Here is a 16,233-nt window from a genome sequence, read left to right on the forward strand (position 1 = left end):
GTAAAATCAAAGGGTGCGCTTATATTTGGTTATGTTTTTTCCCGCGGAATTCTGTTCATCCGGATTATCGTCGTCGTTCAAGAGAGCAACTCTGAGACGCCAGGCCTTGTAAAACGAGGATGTTGGAGGGCAGCGCCTGAAGTTGGCGAAGTCCACAAACTTGGGTAGAACATCAGAGCATTGCTATTAGAAGAATGCAAACGCACACCACTGAAAGCTTAAGAGATAGACTCGGTTGAACAAAGGACTACGCCAGGCTCGCTGATAAAGGCAAGTTTCTCATATTATGACACTTGCTTATCTTTTCGGATATTATATGACAAGAATTAGATCTAATGGCATTCTAAAAGATTGCCAACGCATTTGGCGGGCTGCCTATGCTACCCGGGATATTAATAGGTACACTTGTGAGCAAAAACGAATATCGATTTAGCTCCTTGCATTTCGCAGATAGCGCCTTCAGGTCCCAGAGCTCGCCGATGTGCAGGCCGAAGAGAGATAGAAAGTACTGATGAAGAACTATACTTCCGTGTCAAAAAAGGTACGTCTTGGTTTGAGGAACGCTGTGTTGTTTGGGAGGAAGGGCGAATATACCTGGTTCGTTGATTCCTCCTTCACTCCCGTCTTCTCTTACAGGTGGAAGAGCCTCAAATGCTATTGAATCGCTTGCAACCGCCGAGAAGCGCTTGTTCCAAAACCACCGTGCTACTCGTTCATTGCCCTCTACACCAACAGCTTTGTGTGTCGCAAAGGCTTTCGCCTGCGCCTCATAGCTGCCAGGTGAGGTAATGTCCTCTGTGAATCCTGTCCGTATTATCAGGATGTCGCCATGCTTCAGAAGCGTTCCCTGGTATTTCGCTATTTCCTCTAATTCATTGACAGTGATGCGTTTCTCATCAAAACAACTGTAGCCGATGCCCATTGCTTGCGAGTATGCACGGTAATCGAGCAAAACACCCCGGCCAACCAGGCCACCGCGGTCGTGCCAGTGATCTAGGGTAGGAAACTGACGCCGCTCTCCTTCTTGTGGAAATGACTGCTCGAGACTCTCCACGGTGGGTTTGCATCCATTATAGCTAGTCTGGCTATCCTGGTGTTGATAGTGAACCAAGGAATCCCACTGAGACGAACACTGAGTATTAAATTCAACCTCATCGTCAAACCCATGATGGCCGTCGGCGCAGTCCTTTGATATAACCTTGTGCTTTAGGCCTTTTCTGTCGAAGCCTGGCTTGGATAGGGCAGCCAAGGACCAGTTGAGAGAAACGGAGAAGCCATCACGGGCTTCCTTGTAAGCTTCTCTTACGACGTGTGGAGTCAGGAAATTGATGCATCCCAAATGATCTTTCTTGCCGTCCTTGTCGAAAACTCCCCATGCGCAACCCTTGGGCATGCCCTTGACGGGAGGAAGAGAGTCGAAATCTGGAACCGAGAGAGATGCCATTCGAGCTCAGTTTGGGAAGAGACTAGTCTATGATGAGGACAGAGAGAGGAAGAAATTGTGGGTGTATGTCAAGCGAGATGAAGTTTCTGCTTCAAGCAACTTGTTGCGAGACCCTTTTGGGGGCAGTACATCTTTGATCTATCCATCCCCTTTCCGAATGAGCCAAGACCCCTAGCTGAACCTTGGTAATTACCCCACGGGGTTTCCCCTAATGCCGCAATGCAGTATGGAGTACCCCGCACGTTGCTGCATCATGTGACGCCAAATACAGCGAATGAAGGCGGAAATTATTATGGCCATCTTCGGCCAGGTCCGGAACGTCTAGCTCAACCACTAACTTATGAATCTCGGCTCGTTGATTTGTCAAGTTTCACAAGCCTGGGACGAAACATAGCCGGGCCCGGACCCCAATCTTGTCGATTTCCACCGGATCTCTTTTAGGATCCATCCCCGTATTACCTCTGACCACGACAAAGCTGGTAGCTTCCGGTGGAAGCATGGATGCATGGGCTTTTGATGCCTAGATGCAAACAATGCAAATGACTAAGAGAAATTGTACTAAAGCTCAAATGTTAATTAAAATTTATCTAGGATTGAATCGCGGACCTTGAAAAGCCATTCCCTTCACCTACACAACTCTCAGCAAATTGCATGTTGGACAATTACGCGACACGCTTCAAGCTAAGGCCATGCCCAACATGGGAGAAACTCTTTCCCACAACATCTCCTCGACAATTGCCATGCCGGGCGTGAATCAGAAGACTCCTAGCCAAGGACCACAGGAGCCATATCGCAGGCCACAGGCAGATAACAACCAAACTACTGCTCCCCCGCAGCTTCAATCGCCGGTTCGCTTGCCGGTGAACCAGCTCTTCTCAGTCCATGGAAGAACGGCGATATGCACCGGAGTCACTGGTGGAATTGGATTTGAGCTATGCGCCGCATTGGCGGAAGCGGGAGCAGATATTGTATCCATCCAGCTTCCTAATGACCCAGCTGGACCCCGTCTCCAAGAAATGGTGGTGGTATTTGGCCGCAGCTTCAAGAGCTTCGAATGCGATGTTGCTGACTCCAAGTCGTTGCGAGCCTGTTTCGTGAGCATTTGGGCCGCCGGTGTAGAGCCTGCCATTCTCCTCAATGCTGCCGGCGTCAACCAGCGAGGGTCTATGGAGGATCTCACAGACGACGACATAGACAAGGTGAGTGGCGTCATAGTGCCAAGTTCGCATCGGCTTCATGGTTCCTTACTAACCACACCTAAGGTCCTGGCCATAAACCTTAAAGCAAGCTTTGTGACCTGCCAAGAATTCGCGAAGAAGTCGTTTGAGAAAGGAAGACCAGGGAAGATTATAAATATTGGATCCATGACTTCATTCATAGGCATGTATAATGTGTCGGCATACGCATCATCCAAAGGAGGCATATTGCAGATGACGAAAGCTTTCAGTAATGAACTTGCCCCAAGGGGAATACAAGTGAATTGCATTTGTCCTGGGTATGTTATTAAGCCAAGACTTTCACGATTCACCAAGTCCGGAATTGCTAACACGGAAGTTTAACCTTTTAAAAAGTTATATCAAGACTCCCCTTACTGAAGCTTTGGTAAAAGACAAATCTTACAACGACTTTATTATGAGCAGGACGCCAGCTATGAGATGGGGCGAGCCAAAGGATCTACGGGGCGCCTTGATTTTTCTCGCGAGCCCAGCGAGTGACTTCATAACAGGCGTACCGATAATTGTTGATGGGGGAATGCTAGGGAAGTAAATTCAATATGTGAGATAAAACTACATATAGTTAGTACCACATAACCACATCTCTAATCCTATGCAGGGAGTTTAAAAATCTGTAACTAAAATATCTCTCAACAATTAATATCCTTATCTCTAACTTAAATTATTCCTAGAAAGGATACCTGTTATAGTAGTATTAATACTCTACCTATAACAAAAACCTTTGTCTTGATAAGTATTTTATTTTATTTTATTCAAAAGATATAAAAAGCAAAAACTTTTAAAGCATCAAGTCTCTTCGAGGAGCATAATGTATTCACTAAGTCCTAATTTATACGAAACTCTGGATAGTAGTCTTAAAATCTTCAGGCTCCCTTCCCAACAGCTCCTTCAGAAGTGGAGAGACATACGCTCCTTCGCCTCGCCTGAAAGCCTCAAAAGCCGTTGCCCAAGGCTTAGAAAGATCAACGCCGTGATAGGTAAAGTTGGGGAAAACATCGGGCTGTGTCGCGAATTCGTCGTCAGAAACCTGCATGATTTGAACAGTGACCTTTGCGATCTCGCCAAGGATCTTGACCGTCTCTGCCAAAGTTAATGTATTCTGTCCGGACAGAAGCACAGTCTTGTTTTGCCACTGGAACTCTGCTGGCTGCTTGACAAGCCGCGAGATGAGCTCGGCTGTGCCCTCTCCGAGCTCCTCCCTTTTAACCCACGCAACACCAGGCCCCGACCCATCGTGGGGAATCTTGACCTCCTTTCGAGGCTGCGCAGGGTCAAAGAAGGCAGTGTACAGGGGGTATGATTCGGAGTACAGGCCCTCGCGCACGATGGTATAGGCGAAACCAGCGTGGTTTTGTCGACATTTCTCCAAATACTTCTCAGTATCGAGATGTGCTTGCATGACGTGTGCCACGCTTTCTTTGCTGTCTGGTGATCCAGCGAAGCCTAGAGATCCGTAGAAGATGTACTTGACCCCACTCTGTATGGCAGAATCTATCGCAGCTTTGTGGCGCTTGTAGTTCTTTGAGTCAGCTATGAAAAAGTAAACTGGAGCAGCGCTGAGTGTTCAACTCCTTACCTGAGATCTGTATTCATGCTCAACAGAGGCATAGGAGATCAAAAAAAGTACACTGATGCCGTTAAATACGCTCTGCAGTGCAGAATCATCGTCATAATCAGCTTGACGGACTTGGGCTCCGAGGGCTTTGGCAGAATTAAGCTTATCAGGCTGGCGGGCGATAAGGACAAGATCAGCTGGAGGAACGCGTGCCAAAATATGCTTGACAGTACCGCCCCCAATGCCACCAGAGGCGGGAAAGATTCCAACTGTGTGAGAAGAAGCCATTTTTATCAACGATCGATTGGTTTGATTTGGACAGATACTAATTAGTTGGACGAAGGATGGAACGAGGTACTTGTTTTATAGATGCAACATCGCGAACCCTTTGTAATGGGTTTTAATTACGAAGCGATCCAATCAATTCCAAATCCTTCCCTACGCTGCTATTAGTTAGCTTGCTTATAAAAGAATCAATTTGTGAAATTAATGTCACATTATGACGAATTCACTGTCAACGAGCTGTATGCTTATAAATCAATGCTATGACAATATTATGGAAATGTATCAGAAACTTAAAAATCATCTCCACCGGATTAGACTGAAATAGACTAACTCGGAGGAATCAAACTAATCATCTTTCCCCACGCTTCCGGGCTGTCATCATATCCCAAGAATAGAGGCGTCCTCTTTAGAGTTAGCATTGGAGATGTTCGTTTTTCCTCGGCCCACTCGTAGAACAAATACATATTGGTTTCTCCCACAGCTGGCAAAATCGCATTGAACCTGATTTTAGCTATTGCAAATTCAGCGGCGAGGCCTTTGGTAGCCTAGCTAATATGTCAGCACATTGCTTCTCATCTTGATACTGGATGTGACATACCGAATTGACGGCACCTTTACTTGCCGCGTACCATACCAGGTTGGGCCTTGGCCGCACCCCACTCATACTTGACACATTGACAAAGGCTCCAGGCTTTCCATTTTTAATCAAGTATGGGACTACTACTTTGGTACTCCAGAGAAGTTGCTTGACGTTGACTTTCATGATGCGATCGTATTCCTCCTCGTTGATGTCGACGGATGGTTGTGCAGTGTGAAGTACCCCGGCATTGTTCACCACAATGTCCAGGCTTCCGAAGTTGACCAGAGCGGTGTCCAAGACAGCGACCTAGTCGGCGCTCTGGGACACGTCTCCGCGGACCGCAATGGCGCTTCCTGATGGCAATTTCGCGACTGTTTGAGAAGCAAGGCTCGCATTGACATCCATTACCACCACCATGCACCCTTCCGACACAAATTTGGCGACAATGCCTGCACCAAAGCCTGACCCTCCGCCAGTTACGATGGCTACTTTGCCGCTGAGCCTAGACATTCCGGATTGTTGACAGCACGAGTCGAAATTCAAACCTCGTGCGTACGGCCGTATATAATCAACCCATCGCAACCTTTAAACATAATATGCTGGGGAGGGGTATCCGTGAAACACAAACATAGGAAAGCGGCAGACAAGGGTCTGCTATCCGGTGCAGTAACGGAGTAGGTTTACACTATCAAGGCTACCCACCCTGGCTCGGTGGGCAGCCCACATTGATTGTCATTGCGCATTAGCTCAATCGAATCGGATCAAGGCACTTATCTTGGTGGGTCATCAAGAATTGAAGTAGGAATAGTGTGGGTTTCATCCGGTGGATATGGGTACGGAACGGAAAAGAACAATCTAAAGTCCCCAGTGGTGTATTCGGATGTAGCCGGCGGGATGATCTACTCCCACGATATTCTACCCATGATGTTGACATTGGTGGAAATTCGGAATATCGGATAGCCTCTGAACCGACTCCCAAACATCCAAGGCAAAAAACTCCAGGAATGGTGTCACGCATGTTAATGGCAACTATAATACAACTCCTCCTATAAGCGATTTGGATGGTAGGAATTCTTTGAATCACCTGGCATTACTCTCTTGCAAAGTCATTGTCCCCCAGCCAAGCAAACAATCATACACCCATCAATCGCCAAATAATCAAACAACAAGACAAAAGAAACATCATGGCTTTCCCTGCGCCATCCCGACCAGCCCCTGAAAAGGTTGCTTATCAAGGTCCTCCACTGCCAAACGTTGCAGATGACCTCGTTGTGCATAACATGGTGCAGCTCGACTTCGAAGAAAAGCTTTGGGTTCCCCAAACCAAAGGTGTATGGTTTCGTCCCTTGCTTTTCAATGTCAGCCAAGGCTACTTCGTCAATCTTTTACGAGTTAGAAAGAGCGGTATCTTGTCGCGCCATAGACATGCCGGCCCCGTTCACGCAACCGTATTGAAGGGCCGATGGCACTACCTGGAACATGAATGGTGGGCCGAGGAGGGTAGCTATGCTTTCGAGCCTCCTGGTGATATCCATACTTTGGAAGTACCTGAAGGGGTTGAAGAGATGATTACTCTCTTTCATGTAACTGGAGCATACATCTATGTTGACCAGCATGGCAACCCGGAGGCAATCGAAGATGTTTTCAGCAAGTTGGAGCTTGCCAAAGAACATTATAAGAACGTCGGACTTGGTGAGGATTTTGTCCAGCAGTTTATACGTTAGGAGTGAACTATCGAGACTAGCGCCGTTACTTTGCAAAATGTTTCCTTGAAATGGTCTGGTATGGGAAATAATGTACACGGCTGATAGCATTACTAATAGCACGTGTTTTAATATTAAACTTCATTAAGTGTTAAATTTTACGCTTTTGTGGTGTCTATATTCGTAATCGCTTTATTAACCATTTGAATGGGTGAGGAGTTGTAAAATCGTTTTGAAATTACCCGAGACTAGTCATTTACAACTTAAATACATATCATGGACTAGTACTACTATGGTTTGATGAAAGAAAGCCTACTCCCTATTCTTAACCACATGGCTACGACCGGGTACTTCCACCGGATATCAAAGACCCACTCAGCTGGCCCCACAGAAAAGATCCGAGGCTGAAAATTCAAAAAAGCCAGCTTACGCGATCAATTGTACTCGGGCCGATATCATATTAATGAGTGATGCTTCTTTCCGAGATGTACCTTGAGAACGCGAGGTAAAGCCTTATTTAGTTAATAGAATTCTTTCAGATTGAATAAGCAGACATTCCGTCTCGGTCATGGTTAGTTTTCCAGACTGCAATGAAGACGTATGTAGCAAACAATTGAGCAAAGCCAATCACGACAGCAGTCTGCGTGTCACTAGGTTCCCTCCAAAACAGATTTAATTGTGGAGTTAGGCTTTCCGATCTTCAGACATAAGCTAGAAGCTCCCCACACCCCGGTTAAATGTTGTATGGAGGGCCATCGCCCAGTTTCAGTCGGTTAACAATCAAATGTGTTCGTAACTACGTCACAAATGCTAACGTTAAATTCCGCGATTTTTGGGTATTTTTGCCACAGCGGAAAAATTTCAAGGGGATAATTTGAGAGAAAAGAGGCTCCTGGTGCGGTCCTAACCTGGAGATTACTAGGGCCTGATCCAGCGGGCATTAGCCACTCATGAAGTATAACGGATAACGTTTGTTCTTGGGAACTGTAGTAAGCAACGTTCATTCCTCGACCTGTGTTCAGATGATATAAAGAGCATCCCTATGCTCCTTACTACTTCCGAAATTGCAACTCACCTCTGAAAGCTATACATCCAGGCTATCTCAAACATCAACCATGTCTGCTTACTTTACGCAACGTTTCGCGAGCTCCCAGCAAGCAATTACCGATGATGCAACCGGTGCTGAACCACCACACAACGTTGCTGCGCCCAACATCCCGTTCTTTACACCTGCGCAAGATCCTCCCGCCGGAACAGCGCTGGAGTCTCAGCCAGACGGGAAGCCTATCCCAAAGCTATTTACTCCGCTCAAGATCCGAGGCGTTACGATGCAGAATCGTATCTGGGTCAGCCCAATGTGCCAGTATAGCGCACATGAGGGTTTTCACACACCGTGGCACATCGCCCACTACGGAGGGATAGCTCAGCGAGGGGTAAGTCTTCACCCTACCACCCCAAGAGAAGAAACCTAACATAGATAGCCTGGCCTTATCATGGTAGAAGCTACAGCAGTTCAAGCCAATGGTCGTATCACACCAGAGGACTCGGGTATTTGGCTCGATGCCCACATTGACACTCTGAGAAAGCATGTCGAGTTTGCTCATGGTCAGAATATCCTCATTGGAATTCAGCTAGCCCACGCAGGCCGCAAGGCTTCCACTATTGCTCCCTGGCTGAGCTCTACGGCCACTGCGACAAAGGATGTGTATGGATGGCCCGATGATGTGATCGGACCTACTACTGAGCCGTTCAGCGAACATACTCCTACGCCTCGAGCTATGACTTTGACCGAGATTCACCAACTGAAGCAGGACTTTGTACTTGCTACACAGCGTGCTATTCTTGCTGGCTTTGATATCATCGAGTTGCATTTTGCCCATGGATACCTTGTGTCGACTTTTCTCTCGCCTGCTGTTAATAAACGCACAGATCAGTACGGTGGCAGCTTCGAGAATCGCTCTCGATTAGCTCTTGAGATTATCAAGGATGTACGGGAAATCATGCCTGTGGATATGCCTTTATTTGTTCGTATCAGCGCTACCGACTGGTTGGAAAATAATCCAGAGTATCAGGGTGAAAGCTGGACTATTGACGAAAGCACGAAGCTCGCATCTATTCTAGCTGAGTATGGGGTAGATGTTTTGGATGTGTCGAGTGGCGGAAACCATGTGATGCAAAAGCCAATTGGTGGCCCGGGATACCAAGCTGTTTTTGCAAAAGCCATCAAAAAGGCTATAGGCGACAAACTGCTTATTAGCTCTGTTGGTAGCATCAAGACAGGTGATCTCGCTGAGCAACTAATTCTTGGAGGCCAAGATGCAGATGATACTCCGCTGGATCTTATTGCGGCGGGCCGTATATTTCAGAAGAATCCGGGACTAGTCTGGGCATGGGCAGACGATTTGGGAGTATCTATTACCGTGGCGCACCAGATTGCCTGGGGGTTCCGTGGTAGGGCTCAGAAAACTTCTCAAAATGTCGTTTGATAGTGTACGGCATTGTACTAGAGCATCAAATATTATTAACACCCTAACATCAATAACTATCTGATATTATTTCGGCCGGTCAAATGAAAAGACGTCTGTGAATTCGATGGCTCAAAGGATTCTAATGGATACCAAATAATTGTGAGTTTTCACCGGTGCAAGCGGACGGATTTGCTGAAGGAATAATAATTGTGCTGAGATTGCATATACCGCAAGTTTAAGCATATCAATTTTCGACAAGTCATTTGTTTTGTCATCCATACGTGATATAATACCGAAACTATCTCTTTGAGCGGCACAAGGCATCAGTGAGGTCACGACCGGGGTCGGGGGCCAATCAAAATGATCGCGACGATCGGTACATTCACCCACACCTAAATTGGCGTGTGATAGAGGTACCAACAGTCAGCATTGTTTCAAATCGCTATATCACATAATTTGCAACCGTACCTAGTCTTCCGGCACCCTTGATTTCCTGATATCGGCTCGAGATAGCCTCCTTTTTCCTTTCTTTTTTTAAAGGGTCGAGGCTGCCCTTGCCGGTAGCCTTGCAAGCTAGGCAGGGCGAATAGCTGCCTCGGCGGACATGATTGATATCTCTTTGTAGGTGATTTTGCCGTGCTTCTATATCCTCGATGTCTTCTTCCTTCCCTGACCGACTTCTCTTCCTTTTGCCGCCTTCAGCAGCATATGTGTTAAAAGTCGCGTTGCAGATGCATTCCTTCCAAGCTCGTAGCGTGCTGTAAGGCTTCTAACGAGGGTGCCGGGTCTTCTTTTGCAAAATGAAGCTATTCGCAAGTGCGACTTCGAGGAGGAAGCTCCAAAGCAACGCCTGCCATGGACTGCGGCGGAATTGATGCTTGTACGTCGTATAGGACCTTATCTGATTACCGCGGTCCATGTGATTCATTTCATCGTTATATTGAGCAGCAACAGTAGGTATAGGGATTATTTTAAAGCTATTCCTGTTGAAAAGGCGCTATAGCTGTTATGCCTCTGCCTTCGTGCCTCTCTTAGCCGGCAGCTTCCTCTTTTTTAGTGTGCGCTCGTGAAAGGCGCCGCTGTATACAGTTGAAATAAAGAGCACTATGCTGCTATCCTTCCAAGCGATTTGGATAACCTAGGGGGAGTAAAAAGGGACAAATTAGTAAGGGAAACACAGCTAAAAGTTATCTATACCTGTTTATCCGGCATCAGGATTAATATAACCTCGTTATACCTCAAAGGCATGCCGTCAGGAGCTTTGCCGGTCTCTTTTATCTGCTTTATCTCGGTGCTAATGCTGCAGTTAGGGCATGCCGTACCTGTGGCACTAAAGCCAAGCTACTGAAGGAGGCGGAAGAGCTGCGGTGACGAGAAGAGGTTATCTGTGAAGACGTGATATGTCCGAGGAAGCAGCCTTTTTACTAGGTGAACCACGATGCTCTGTGTATTGCTGAGAGGGATCTCGGTCTATAGCTTTCCCTTCTTGCCTTGCGGCTTCGTGTGACGGTTTTGATTCCCAAGGGATAAACTAGTCCGTACTAGGTTTATGTTGGCAGATGCGTAGGGCGTTATGATACTGAGCGTAGCGAAGTGTCACGTCTCTTAATAGTGAATAGAGCGGGTAAGGCGTATTCAGGTGAAGATGTTTTATTGATAGCTGTCGAGCTAAGTGTACTAACTAATGCTAAGTGAATGTATATATACATGAGGGTTCACTTGTACAGTGGTGAGCTTTAGGCAAAGGCTCACGATGTCAGAGGTGAGCTATAGGGTAGGTTTCACGTATGCCTGAGTGAGCTTGGTGTGGGTGAGCTTAGTGTTGGTTGGAGGAAAATTGTGGGGTACACGTGACGTAACCGCCGAGATCGTAACACTTCGCTGTAGGTAGGTTGACGATAAAAGCGGTATATGGTGATGACTTTATGTGCTAAAGCTACCGAAGAAAGAAGCCCTGTTGGGCGATAACCTAGACTTTGAAGCCTACCGGTGTAGGCTTTCCCTTGATAAGCGTTATCTCTTTCAATCTGCCTATAAATGGCACTATACACTTATCTACAGTCAGATTAGTCCCTGGAAGATAGAGCTCGTTTGATACCTTCTGTGTGAGATTAGACTACTCTTTAGCCGCTTGGAAGGTCTTTGGAAGATTTCCTTATTCCTTATATCGACTTTGGTGTAGTTAAAAGTACGGAAATACCTGTTGATTATCTTGAACTTCCGTAGCGGCATCAACTTGATGATTGAGTGAAGAGGGCGCTGATCTCCTAGGCTAGGTGCTCTCTAATGGTCCTTTGTTGTTATTTCCCTATGAATCCCTAGGTAAATAATGACTCCATACCATACATAAGCCGTTGAAGTGGAGATGCCTTCCTATTTAAGGATGCGTGAGTGTTCAGAAAGGGGGGTATTCCAGTTATTAATAACAGCATTTTTAAGTAAGTAAGCGACCAAGCTGTTGGTGTAGTCGACCCATGACTGTATAAGGGAAATAGTTATAAAAAGCTGGAATAATTCAAGTGGTTCCTTGGGCAGAGGGTTGATCTTGAAATCATGATATTCTAGCTTGAAAGGTTGAAAATCATTACCGCGGCCCTCTTTGGGCGGAAAATTAGGCACGCCGTTGGGGTCATTAGCTGCCCTCAAAGGCAGGGTATCAAAGCTGTGATTATCTAAGCTATCTTGTATCTTTAAAGAGCTTATCGTTTTAACTACAATAGGCTAGGGGCTATTTGCGTGAGGTTTTTGATGAATTTGGTGGTGAAAAATTAAGCAGCTGTCTGACGAGAACTTTACGTGCCCCGCAGGTACTAGTGTGGTTAGTAAGTAAAGTAGGGCGAGTGACTTTTTGATGCCTTGTGCCGCTCAAAGAGATAAACCCTAGTTACTTGAGTTTTCTTTACCTCTTAATGCGGGCTAGCTAAATTCCTCTATTTCTCATGTGACCTACTTGTGGCGACTGAAGCGAGATGAATCGGGGAAAATGTTATTCCTTAGCTCGGTAACCACGAGCAGCTTTGATGACAACATAGAACTCAGTTTACCCCGCTTAACAAAATCCTAATGTACTTCTGTCTGGTTTATTGCCAATCTACCTTGGTAAATTTATTTTTCCCTATCACGGAACCTAACCGATATCCGACATGCAACCATGGTGCCGGTCGTATCTGAGTCACTGTCGAATGAGACCAACGAACAGCGCCCGAGGAAACGAGTTCGCATGGCCTGTAATAGATGCCGACGCCAGAAATTGAAGGTATGCTTCATGTCCTATACTCTGGTATTGCCTCGGACGAGCACCTCTACTTGCTGGTGTGATGCTAACATAAAGACCTATTGTGTTAACAAGCCTGTCACCCAAGTGCGATACCAAGCGACCTTGTGCCCTTTGCAGTCGCTCAGCCGTTGAGTGCGTCACAGACTCCCGAGATCTCCCCTGGTACGTTCAAGAATAAGCCATTCATCTTCCTTACTCCTATTGTAACACGAAGTGAGCGTAGGCAAAAAGATAAAGATAGGGACTCTGCTGTTGATAGCAGTGGATCACCAACAACGGTTTCCTCAAGACCTGACCGAACATTACCCGAAGCTCTTCTGCCCAATCCATGGCTATCGGAAAAACCGTGGCGACAGACTTCTTTTCATGAAACCAGCCAACTGGATGAGAATACAACGGTTCCCCGGAATTATCCCCGAGATACCTCAGCCGTAAAGTTGACACAGGAGGTATGATCCTCACTGAGATTCAAAATGAACTAAGTTGATTTTGAATGGCCAGATCTTACAGCAATTGAGCCCTGATACGTCACTGAATACCGATACTTCAGCATTACCGGGTGGCTCAGGCAACAATACAACTCTGTCTTCAGATGCCGTTCCGATCAATCAAATACTGGGATTGAATTTGCCCTCCAAAGTCGTTTCAGATGACTTGTTCAACGCCTACTTTGATTCCGTGCACTGGTTCATGGTCTTGTTCCATGAGCCTTCATTTCGTCAACGATACGATGCCATCATGTTGACAGGTCAAGCTACGCCAGAGGATCTTCCGTTTCTGGCTTGCTTGATGCTGGTTCTTGCTATCGGAGCTAGATATATAAACCGAAAATCAAATCTCTCCTTGGAGGTGGCAGATACAGACCTGGACGCTCTGCAAAGCAATTTATTGAATAGCACACGTGTGCACTTGTTGGATATTGTAGAGCTTGGGGGAGTTGAAGGCGTCCAGATATGTGTTCTTCTGAGCACGTTTTATCTTTACCATGATCGGCCGAATCTAGCCTTTGCCATCCATGGCATGGGAGTCAAGTGTGCTCACACTATGTGTCTTCACCAAGAAGCCACTTGGAAAGAGCCTACAACCCTGACCCGTGAAGTCAAACGACGAGTATGGTGGGCATTGTACGTTGTTGACTGGTAAGAGGCGTTTATACCGTCACCCAAATGCACACCTGGCGGGCAACTTGGCTAAGTGTGAGCAGTTTCTATTCCATCATCTTTGGCCGCCCGCGCTCTATTCGAGACGAGGAGTCACATGTGGCCATGGTTCGAAATCTTGAGGATACAGCTGCCCGTCATCCATCTTTTAATTCCACCGAGAGTGTTGGCGAGTCAATCTATCCAGTCACCATCTTTTCTTACCAGCGTTACAAGTTCGTTCTCTACACGATAGCGGCTCGTGTTATGCGCGACATTTACTTTGAAAACTCCTCAACGTCGCTGACATCAGTCTTGCACACCATTCGGTCGATATGCCGGGACCTTGAGTCGTGGTTTCAGAGCCTCCCGCCCGAACTGAAGCACCCGAGCGACAACGATTCCGAGTTCGTGATGCAGCAAGACCAAGATCCCCTGACAAGCAATACTGTGAGGATATTTAGACTGCAGGCCATGGCTTTACAGCTCGCCTACGATAACATACAAATTCTACTTCATCGGCCATTATTGCAACTTCCCCTTGGGCTATGTTCCCCATCGCATGTTGTTCATGGTATGCGCAGCACGGATGCATCGAATGTCAAGGGCAAGACAGCGAACAAGCCAAACCCGTGTGCCGTAGACAGTGCAACATTGGCACTGAGCAAAACTCAGTGCTACAAGTCTGCAGTTCGGACAGCTTGCCTGAACGCTTCAATTGTTAAGGAGGCGAGGCACACTCACGCAGCATCCTATATCGGTATACAGTTGTTCACAGCTGGCATGGTTCTCAGCATTGTGGCGCTTTCAGCACCGCTCTCGTCAGAGGCTCAGCAGGCGAAAAGGGCTATTGGCCGCATTGTCTCTACAACGGCCTCGATCGGAAACAAAACACTCCTGTCGACCCAGAGCCAGAAAATCCTAAGGGAGTTGGTTCGCCTCATTCTAGAGAAGGAAATGAATTCCATCTTCGCGGAACCAGTAGCCCAGTCTGATACTCTAAACCATGAAAAGCCGACTCTCCAGAATCCGAGTCAGTCGGTGCCAAGCAAAAGTGTCCCCGTTCCAACTCAAGGCGAAGGCTATAACTTCGGATCTGCTTCCCAAACAGGGATGGCTACTTACGAGCCAGATGGTGACGGCTCTATGGCCCAAAGATCTGAAGTTGGTACAGAAGTACAACAGGATGAGTTTATGCAAGGTACTTGGAACGATCTTCTACCCGCAGAGGACTTCAACTACAACCAGGCCATATCCTCTGTTCAGCAAGGTACGCGCAACGACGTCTTCAACGTTCCGGCGGAGTGATCATTGATGTTCAGGAAACTGACTCGCAGATTAGTATTCTCCCAACCTAGGCACCCGCAAGCCGCTGGTTCAGATTGGTCTAGCTTTCCTGCCACTTCGTCTATGTTGACTGAATCTCTGGAGTTGAACGACGAGTCAGCCCGGCCGTTTCTCTTTGCAGCTCCTGGAAACGGCTTCCAAGGGGCTGGCCAAGCCTGGCTTTGGGAGGATGGACTGTTGCAGCCTGTCAACACGGATAGCGGCGAGCAGTCAACATCATGATGAAGTACGAAACTATCCTCAGCAGACGAGGGAAGAGTGTCTGCTTAAGTGACTATTTACTGCGGAGTACACTATGCATCAACTTGTGAACTGGTCCATTCTAGACAGGGTTCGAGGCTACTGTACGAAAGCCTAGATGGATCTATATTAATTACACTCTATTTTAACTAGCCCTATCATAGACAACACATTTAATTACAACTTTTGCCCCTAAGTAAGGTAACTCTCTTATAACACCAGCTAGGAGCGTCTAGTGCTTAATAGAGTTTACCTATCTCCTAAGAGCTCAAGGGGCTGCGAATTTCGTTGATTTTATATGTGACTTCAACACAAATCTAGACGTCAATTAGTGAAAAGAAGAGAATTTTTATCCAAGTGCATTATGCCGTTAGATCCTAACCTCAAGGCCGCTCGGCCAGTGGTTCTTTCGCGGCAACGACTCCAAAAGGGCTTATCTCGTGATGCTTCCAATGGCCCAAAGAAGGCTTTCACTCTGCGCGATGCTGAACGTTAATATCCCGGCTCTAAGAAGTGGTCTATTGCGCGTATTGTCAAGCGGATTGAAGAGGCCAATACTCTCGATTTTGAGCAGGTTCCTGAGCCGAATAAGGGCCGGCCGCGACTCCTCTCAGACGACGAAGAAGAGGCTATCGTGAGCTCCATTATTTGGATGCAGAAGTCCGGTCTTCCGGCCTCCAAGCACGAGATTGAAGATGCAGCAAATATAATACGAAGCCGCCGTGATCCTGATGCTGTGCCGGTTGGAAGGATGTGGTACAGGCGCTTCTGTGACGATCATCCCGAGCTTGATAGATCGATTTTGAAGTCGAAAGAAGACGCTCGATTTAAGTATAACGAAGCCGGCGTGGAGGAGACAAAGCAGTGGTTTAAACGGCTCACTGAGGCTATCACGAGATATGGAATCGACGCCTTATAGTGTTAGAATGCTGATAAAGCAGGAATTAGAGCCGGAATACT

The 16,233-nt window shown here is 46.9% G+C and overlaps 7 protein-coding genes across 7 annotated transcripts; 4 read left to right on the forward strand and 3 right to left on the reverse strand.

Moving 5' to 3' along the window:
* Positions 1–265: 265 nt before the first annotated feature.
* EDB82DRAFT_493923 (uncharacterized protein) lies at positions 266–1,609 on the reverse strand. Its single transcript, XM_065608456.1, has 2 exons — positions 595–1,609; positions 266–519 (listed from the first exon to the last, which is right to left on the reverse strand). Exons 1-2 carry the CDS (start codon positions 1,442–1,444, stop codon positions 344–346), a joined length of 1,026 nt encoding a protein of 341 aa, XP_065466105.1. The 5' UTR covers positions 1,445–1,609; the 3' UTR covers positions 266–343.
* A 162-nt stretch (positions 1,610–1,771) lies between these two features.
* Positions 1,772–3,408, forward strand: EDB82DRAFT_493925 (uncharacterized protein). The gene is made up of 3 exons (XM_065608457.1): positions 1,772–2,643; positions 2,707–2,939; positions 3,016–3,408. Exons 1-3 carry the CDS (start codon positions 2,134–2,136, stop codon positions 3,209–3,211), a joined length of 939 nt encoding a protein of 312 aa, XP_065466106.1. The 5' UTR covers positions 1,772–2,133; the 3' UTR covers positions 3,212–3,408.
* A 61-nt stretch (positions 3,409–3,469) lies between these two features.
* On the reverse strand, positions 3,470–4,660 carry EDB82DRAFT_493927 (NmrA family protein). Its single transcript, XM_065608458.1, has 2 exons — positions 4,256–4,660; positions 3,470–4,189 (listed from the first exon to the last, which is right to left on the reverse strand). Exons 1-2 carry the CDS (start codon positions 4,520–4,522, stop codon positions 3,509–3,511), a joined length of 948 nt encoding a protein of 315 aa, XP_065466107.1. The 5' UTR covers positions 4,523–4,660; the 3' UTR covers positions 3,470–3,508.
* Positions 4,661–4,803: 143 nt separating this feature from the next.
* EDB82DRAFT_454819 (alcohol dehydrogenase) lies at positions 4,804–5,609 on the reverse strand (the record flags this gene model as incomplete). The annotated part of the gene is made up of 3 exons (XM_065607840.1): positions 4,804–5,064; positions 5,118–5,405; positions 5,427–5,609. 3 exons carry the CDS (start codon positions 5,607–5,609, stop codon positions 4,846–4,848), a joined length of 690 nt encoding a protein of 229 aa, XP_065466108.1. The 3' UTR covers positions 4,804–4,845.
* A 459-nt stretch (positions 5,610–6,068) lies between these two features.
* EDB82DRAFT_493930 (RmlC-like cupin domain-containing protein) lies at positions 6,069–6,908 on the forward strand. The gene has a single exon (XM_025726333.2). It carries the CDS (start codon positions 6,284–6,286, stop codon positions 6,821–6,823), a length of 540 nt encoding a protein of 179 aa, XP_025587320.1. The 5' UTR covers positions 6,069–6,283; the 3' UTR covers positions 6,824–6,908.
* A 680-nt stretch (positions 6,909–7,588) lies between these two features.
* On the forward strand, positions 7,589–9,491 carry EDB82DRAFT_438983 (uncharacterized protein). The gene is made up of 2 exons (XM_025726222.2): positions 7,589–8,235; positions 8,284–9,491. Exons 1-2 carry the CDS (start codon positions 7,918–7,920, stop codon positions 9,286–9,288), a joined length of 1,323 nt encoding a protein of 440 aa, XP_025587319.1. The 5' UTR covers positions 7,589–7,917; the 3' UTR covers positions 9,289–9,491.
* Positions 9,492–12,255: 2,764 nt separating this feature from the next.
* On the forward strand, positions 12,256–15,595 carry EDB82DRAFT_493944 (fungal-specific transcription factor domain-containing protein). The gene is made up of 6 exons (XM_065608459.1): positions 12,256–12,526; positions 12,633–12,709; positions 12,771–12,996; positions 13,049–13,686; positions 13,752–14,956; positions 15,029–15,595. The coding sequence occupies exons 1-6, from the start codon at positions 12,422–12,424 to the stop codon at positions 15,253–15,255; spliced, it is 2,478 nt and encodes an 825-aa protein (XP_065466109.1). The 5' UTR covers positions 12,256–12,421; the 3' UTR covers positions 15,256–15,595.
* Positions 15,596–16,233: the final 638 nt, after the last annotated feature.

This window comes from Fusarium venenatum (assembly GCF_020744135.1).
Source record: "Fusarium venenatum strain MPI-CAGE-CH-0201 chromosome Unknown EDB82scaffold_1, whole genome shotgun sequence".
Lineage (NCBI taxonomy): Eukaryota > Fungi > Ascomycota > Sordariomycetes > Hypocreales > Nectriaceae > Fusarium > Fusarium venenatum.

Excerpts from the sequence above, each read along its gene's own strand:
- EDB82DRAFT_493923 (XM_065608456.1), bottom strand. The coding sequence starts at position 1,444 with ATGGCATCTCTCTCGGTTCCAGATTTCGACTCTCTTCCTCCCGTCAAG. Across the intron at positions 520-594 it reads AGGAGGAATCAACGAACCAG|TTCTTCATCAGTACTTTCTA; the intron begins GTATATTCGCCC and ends ACGGAAGTATAG.
- EDB82DRAFT_493925 (XM_065608457.1), top strand. The coding sequence starts at position 2,134 with ATGCCCAACATGGGAGAAACTCTTTCCCACAACATCTCCTCGACAATT. Across the intron at positions 2,644-2,706 it reads CAGACGACGACATAGACAAG|GTCCTGGCCATAAACCTTAA; the intron begins GTGAGTGGCGTC and ends ACCACACCTAAG. Across the intron at positions 2,940-3,015 it reads GTGAATTGCATTTGTCCTGG|TTATATCAAGACTCCCCTTA; the intron begins GTATGTTATTAA and ends CCTTTTAAAAAG.
- EDB82DRAFT_493927 (XM_065608458.1), bottom strand. The coding sequence starts at position 4,522 with ATGGCTTCTTCTCACACAGTTGGAATCTTTCCCGCCTCTGGTGGCATT. Across the intron at positions 4,190-4,255 it reads AGCATGAATACAGATCTCAG|CGCCACAAAGCTGCGATAGA; the intron begins GTAAGGAGTTGA and ends AAGAACTACAAG.
- EDB82DRAFT_493930 (XM_025726333.2), top strand. The coding sequence starts at position 6,284 with ATGGCTTTCCCTGCGCCATCCCGACCAGCCCCTGAAAAGGTTGCTTAT.
- EDB82DRAFT_438983 (XM_025726222.2), top strand. The coding sequence starts at position 7,918 with ATGTCTGCTTACTTTACGCAACGTTTCGCGAGCTCCCAGCAAGCAATT. Across the intron at positions 8,236-8,283 it reads GAGGGATAGCTCAGCGAGGG|CCTGGCCTTATCATGGTAGA; the intron begins GTAAGTCTTCAC and ends TAACATAGATAG.
- EDB82DRAFT_493944 (XM_065608459.1), top strand. The coding sequence starts at position 12,422 with ATGGTGCCGGTCGTATCTGAGTCACTGTCGAATGAGACCAACGAACAG. Across the intron at positions 12,710-12,770 it reads GACTCCCGAGATCTCCCCTG|GCAAAAAGATAAAGATAGGG; the intron begins GTACGTTCAAGA and ends AAGTGAGCGTAG. Across the intron at positions 12,997-13,048 it reads CCGTAAAGTTGACACAGGAG|ATCTTACAGCAATTGAGCCC; the intron begins GTATGATCCTCA and ends TTGAATGGCCAG.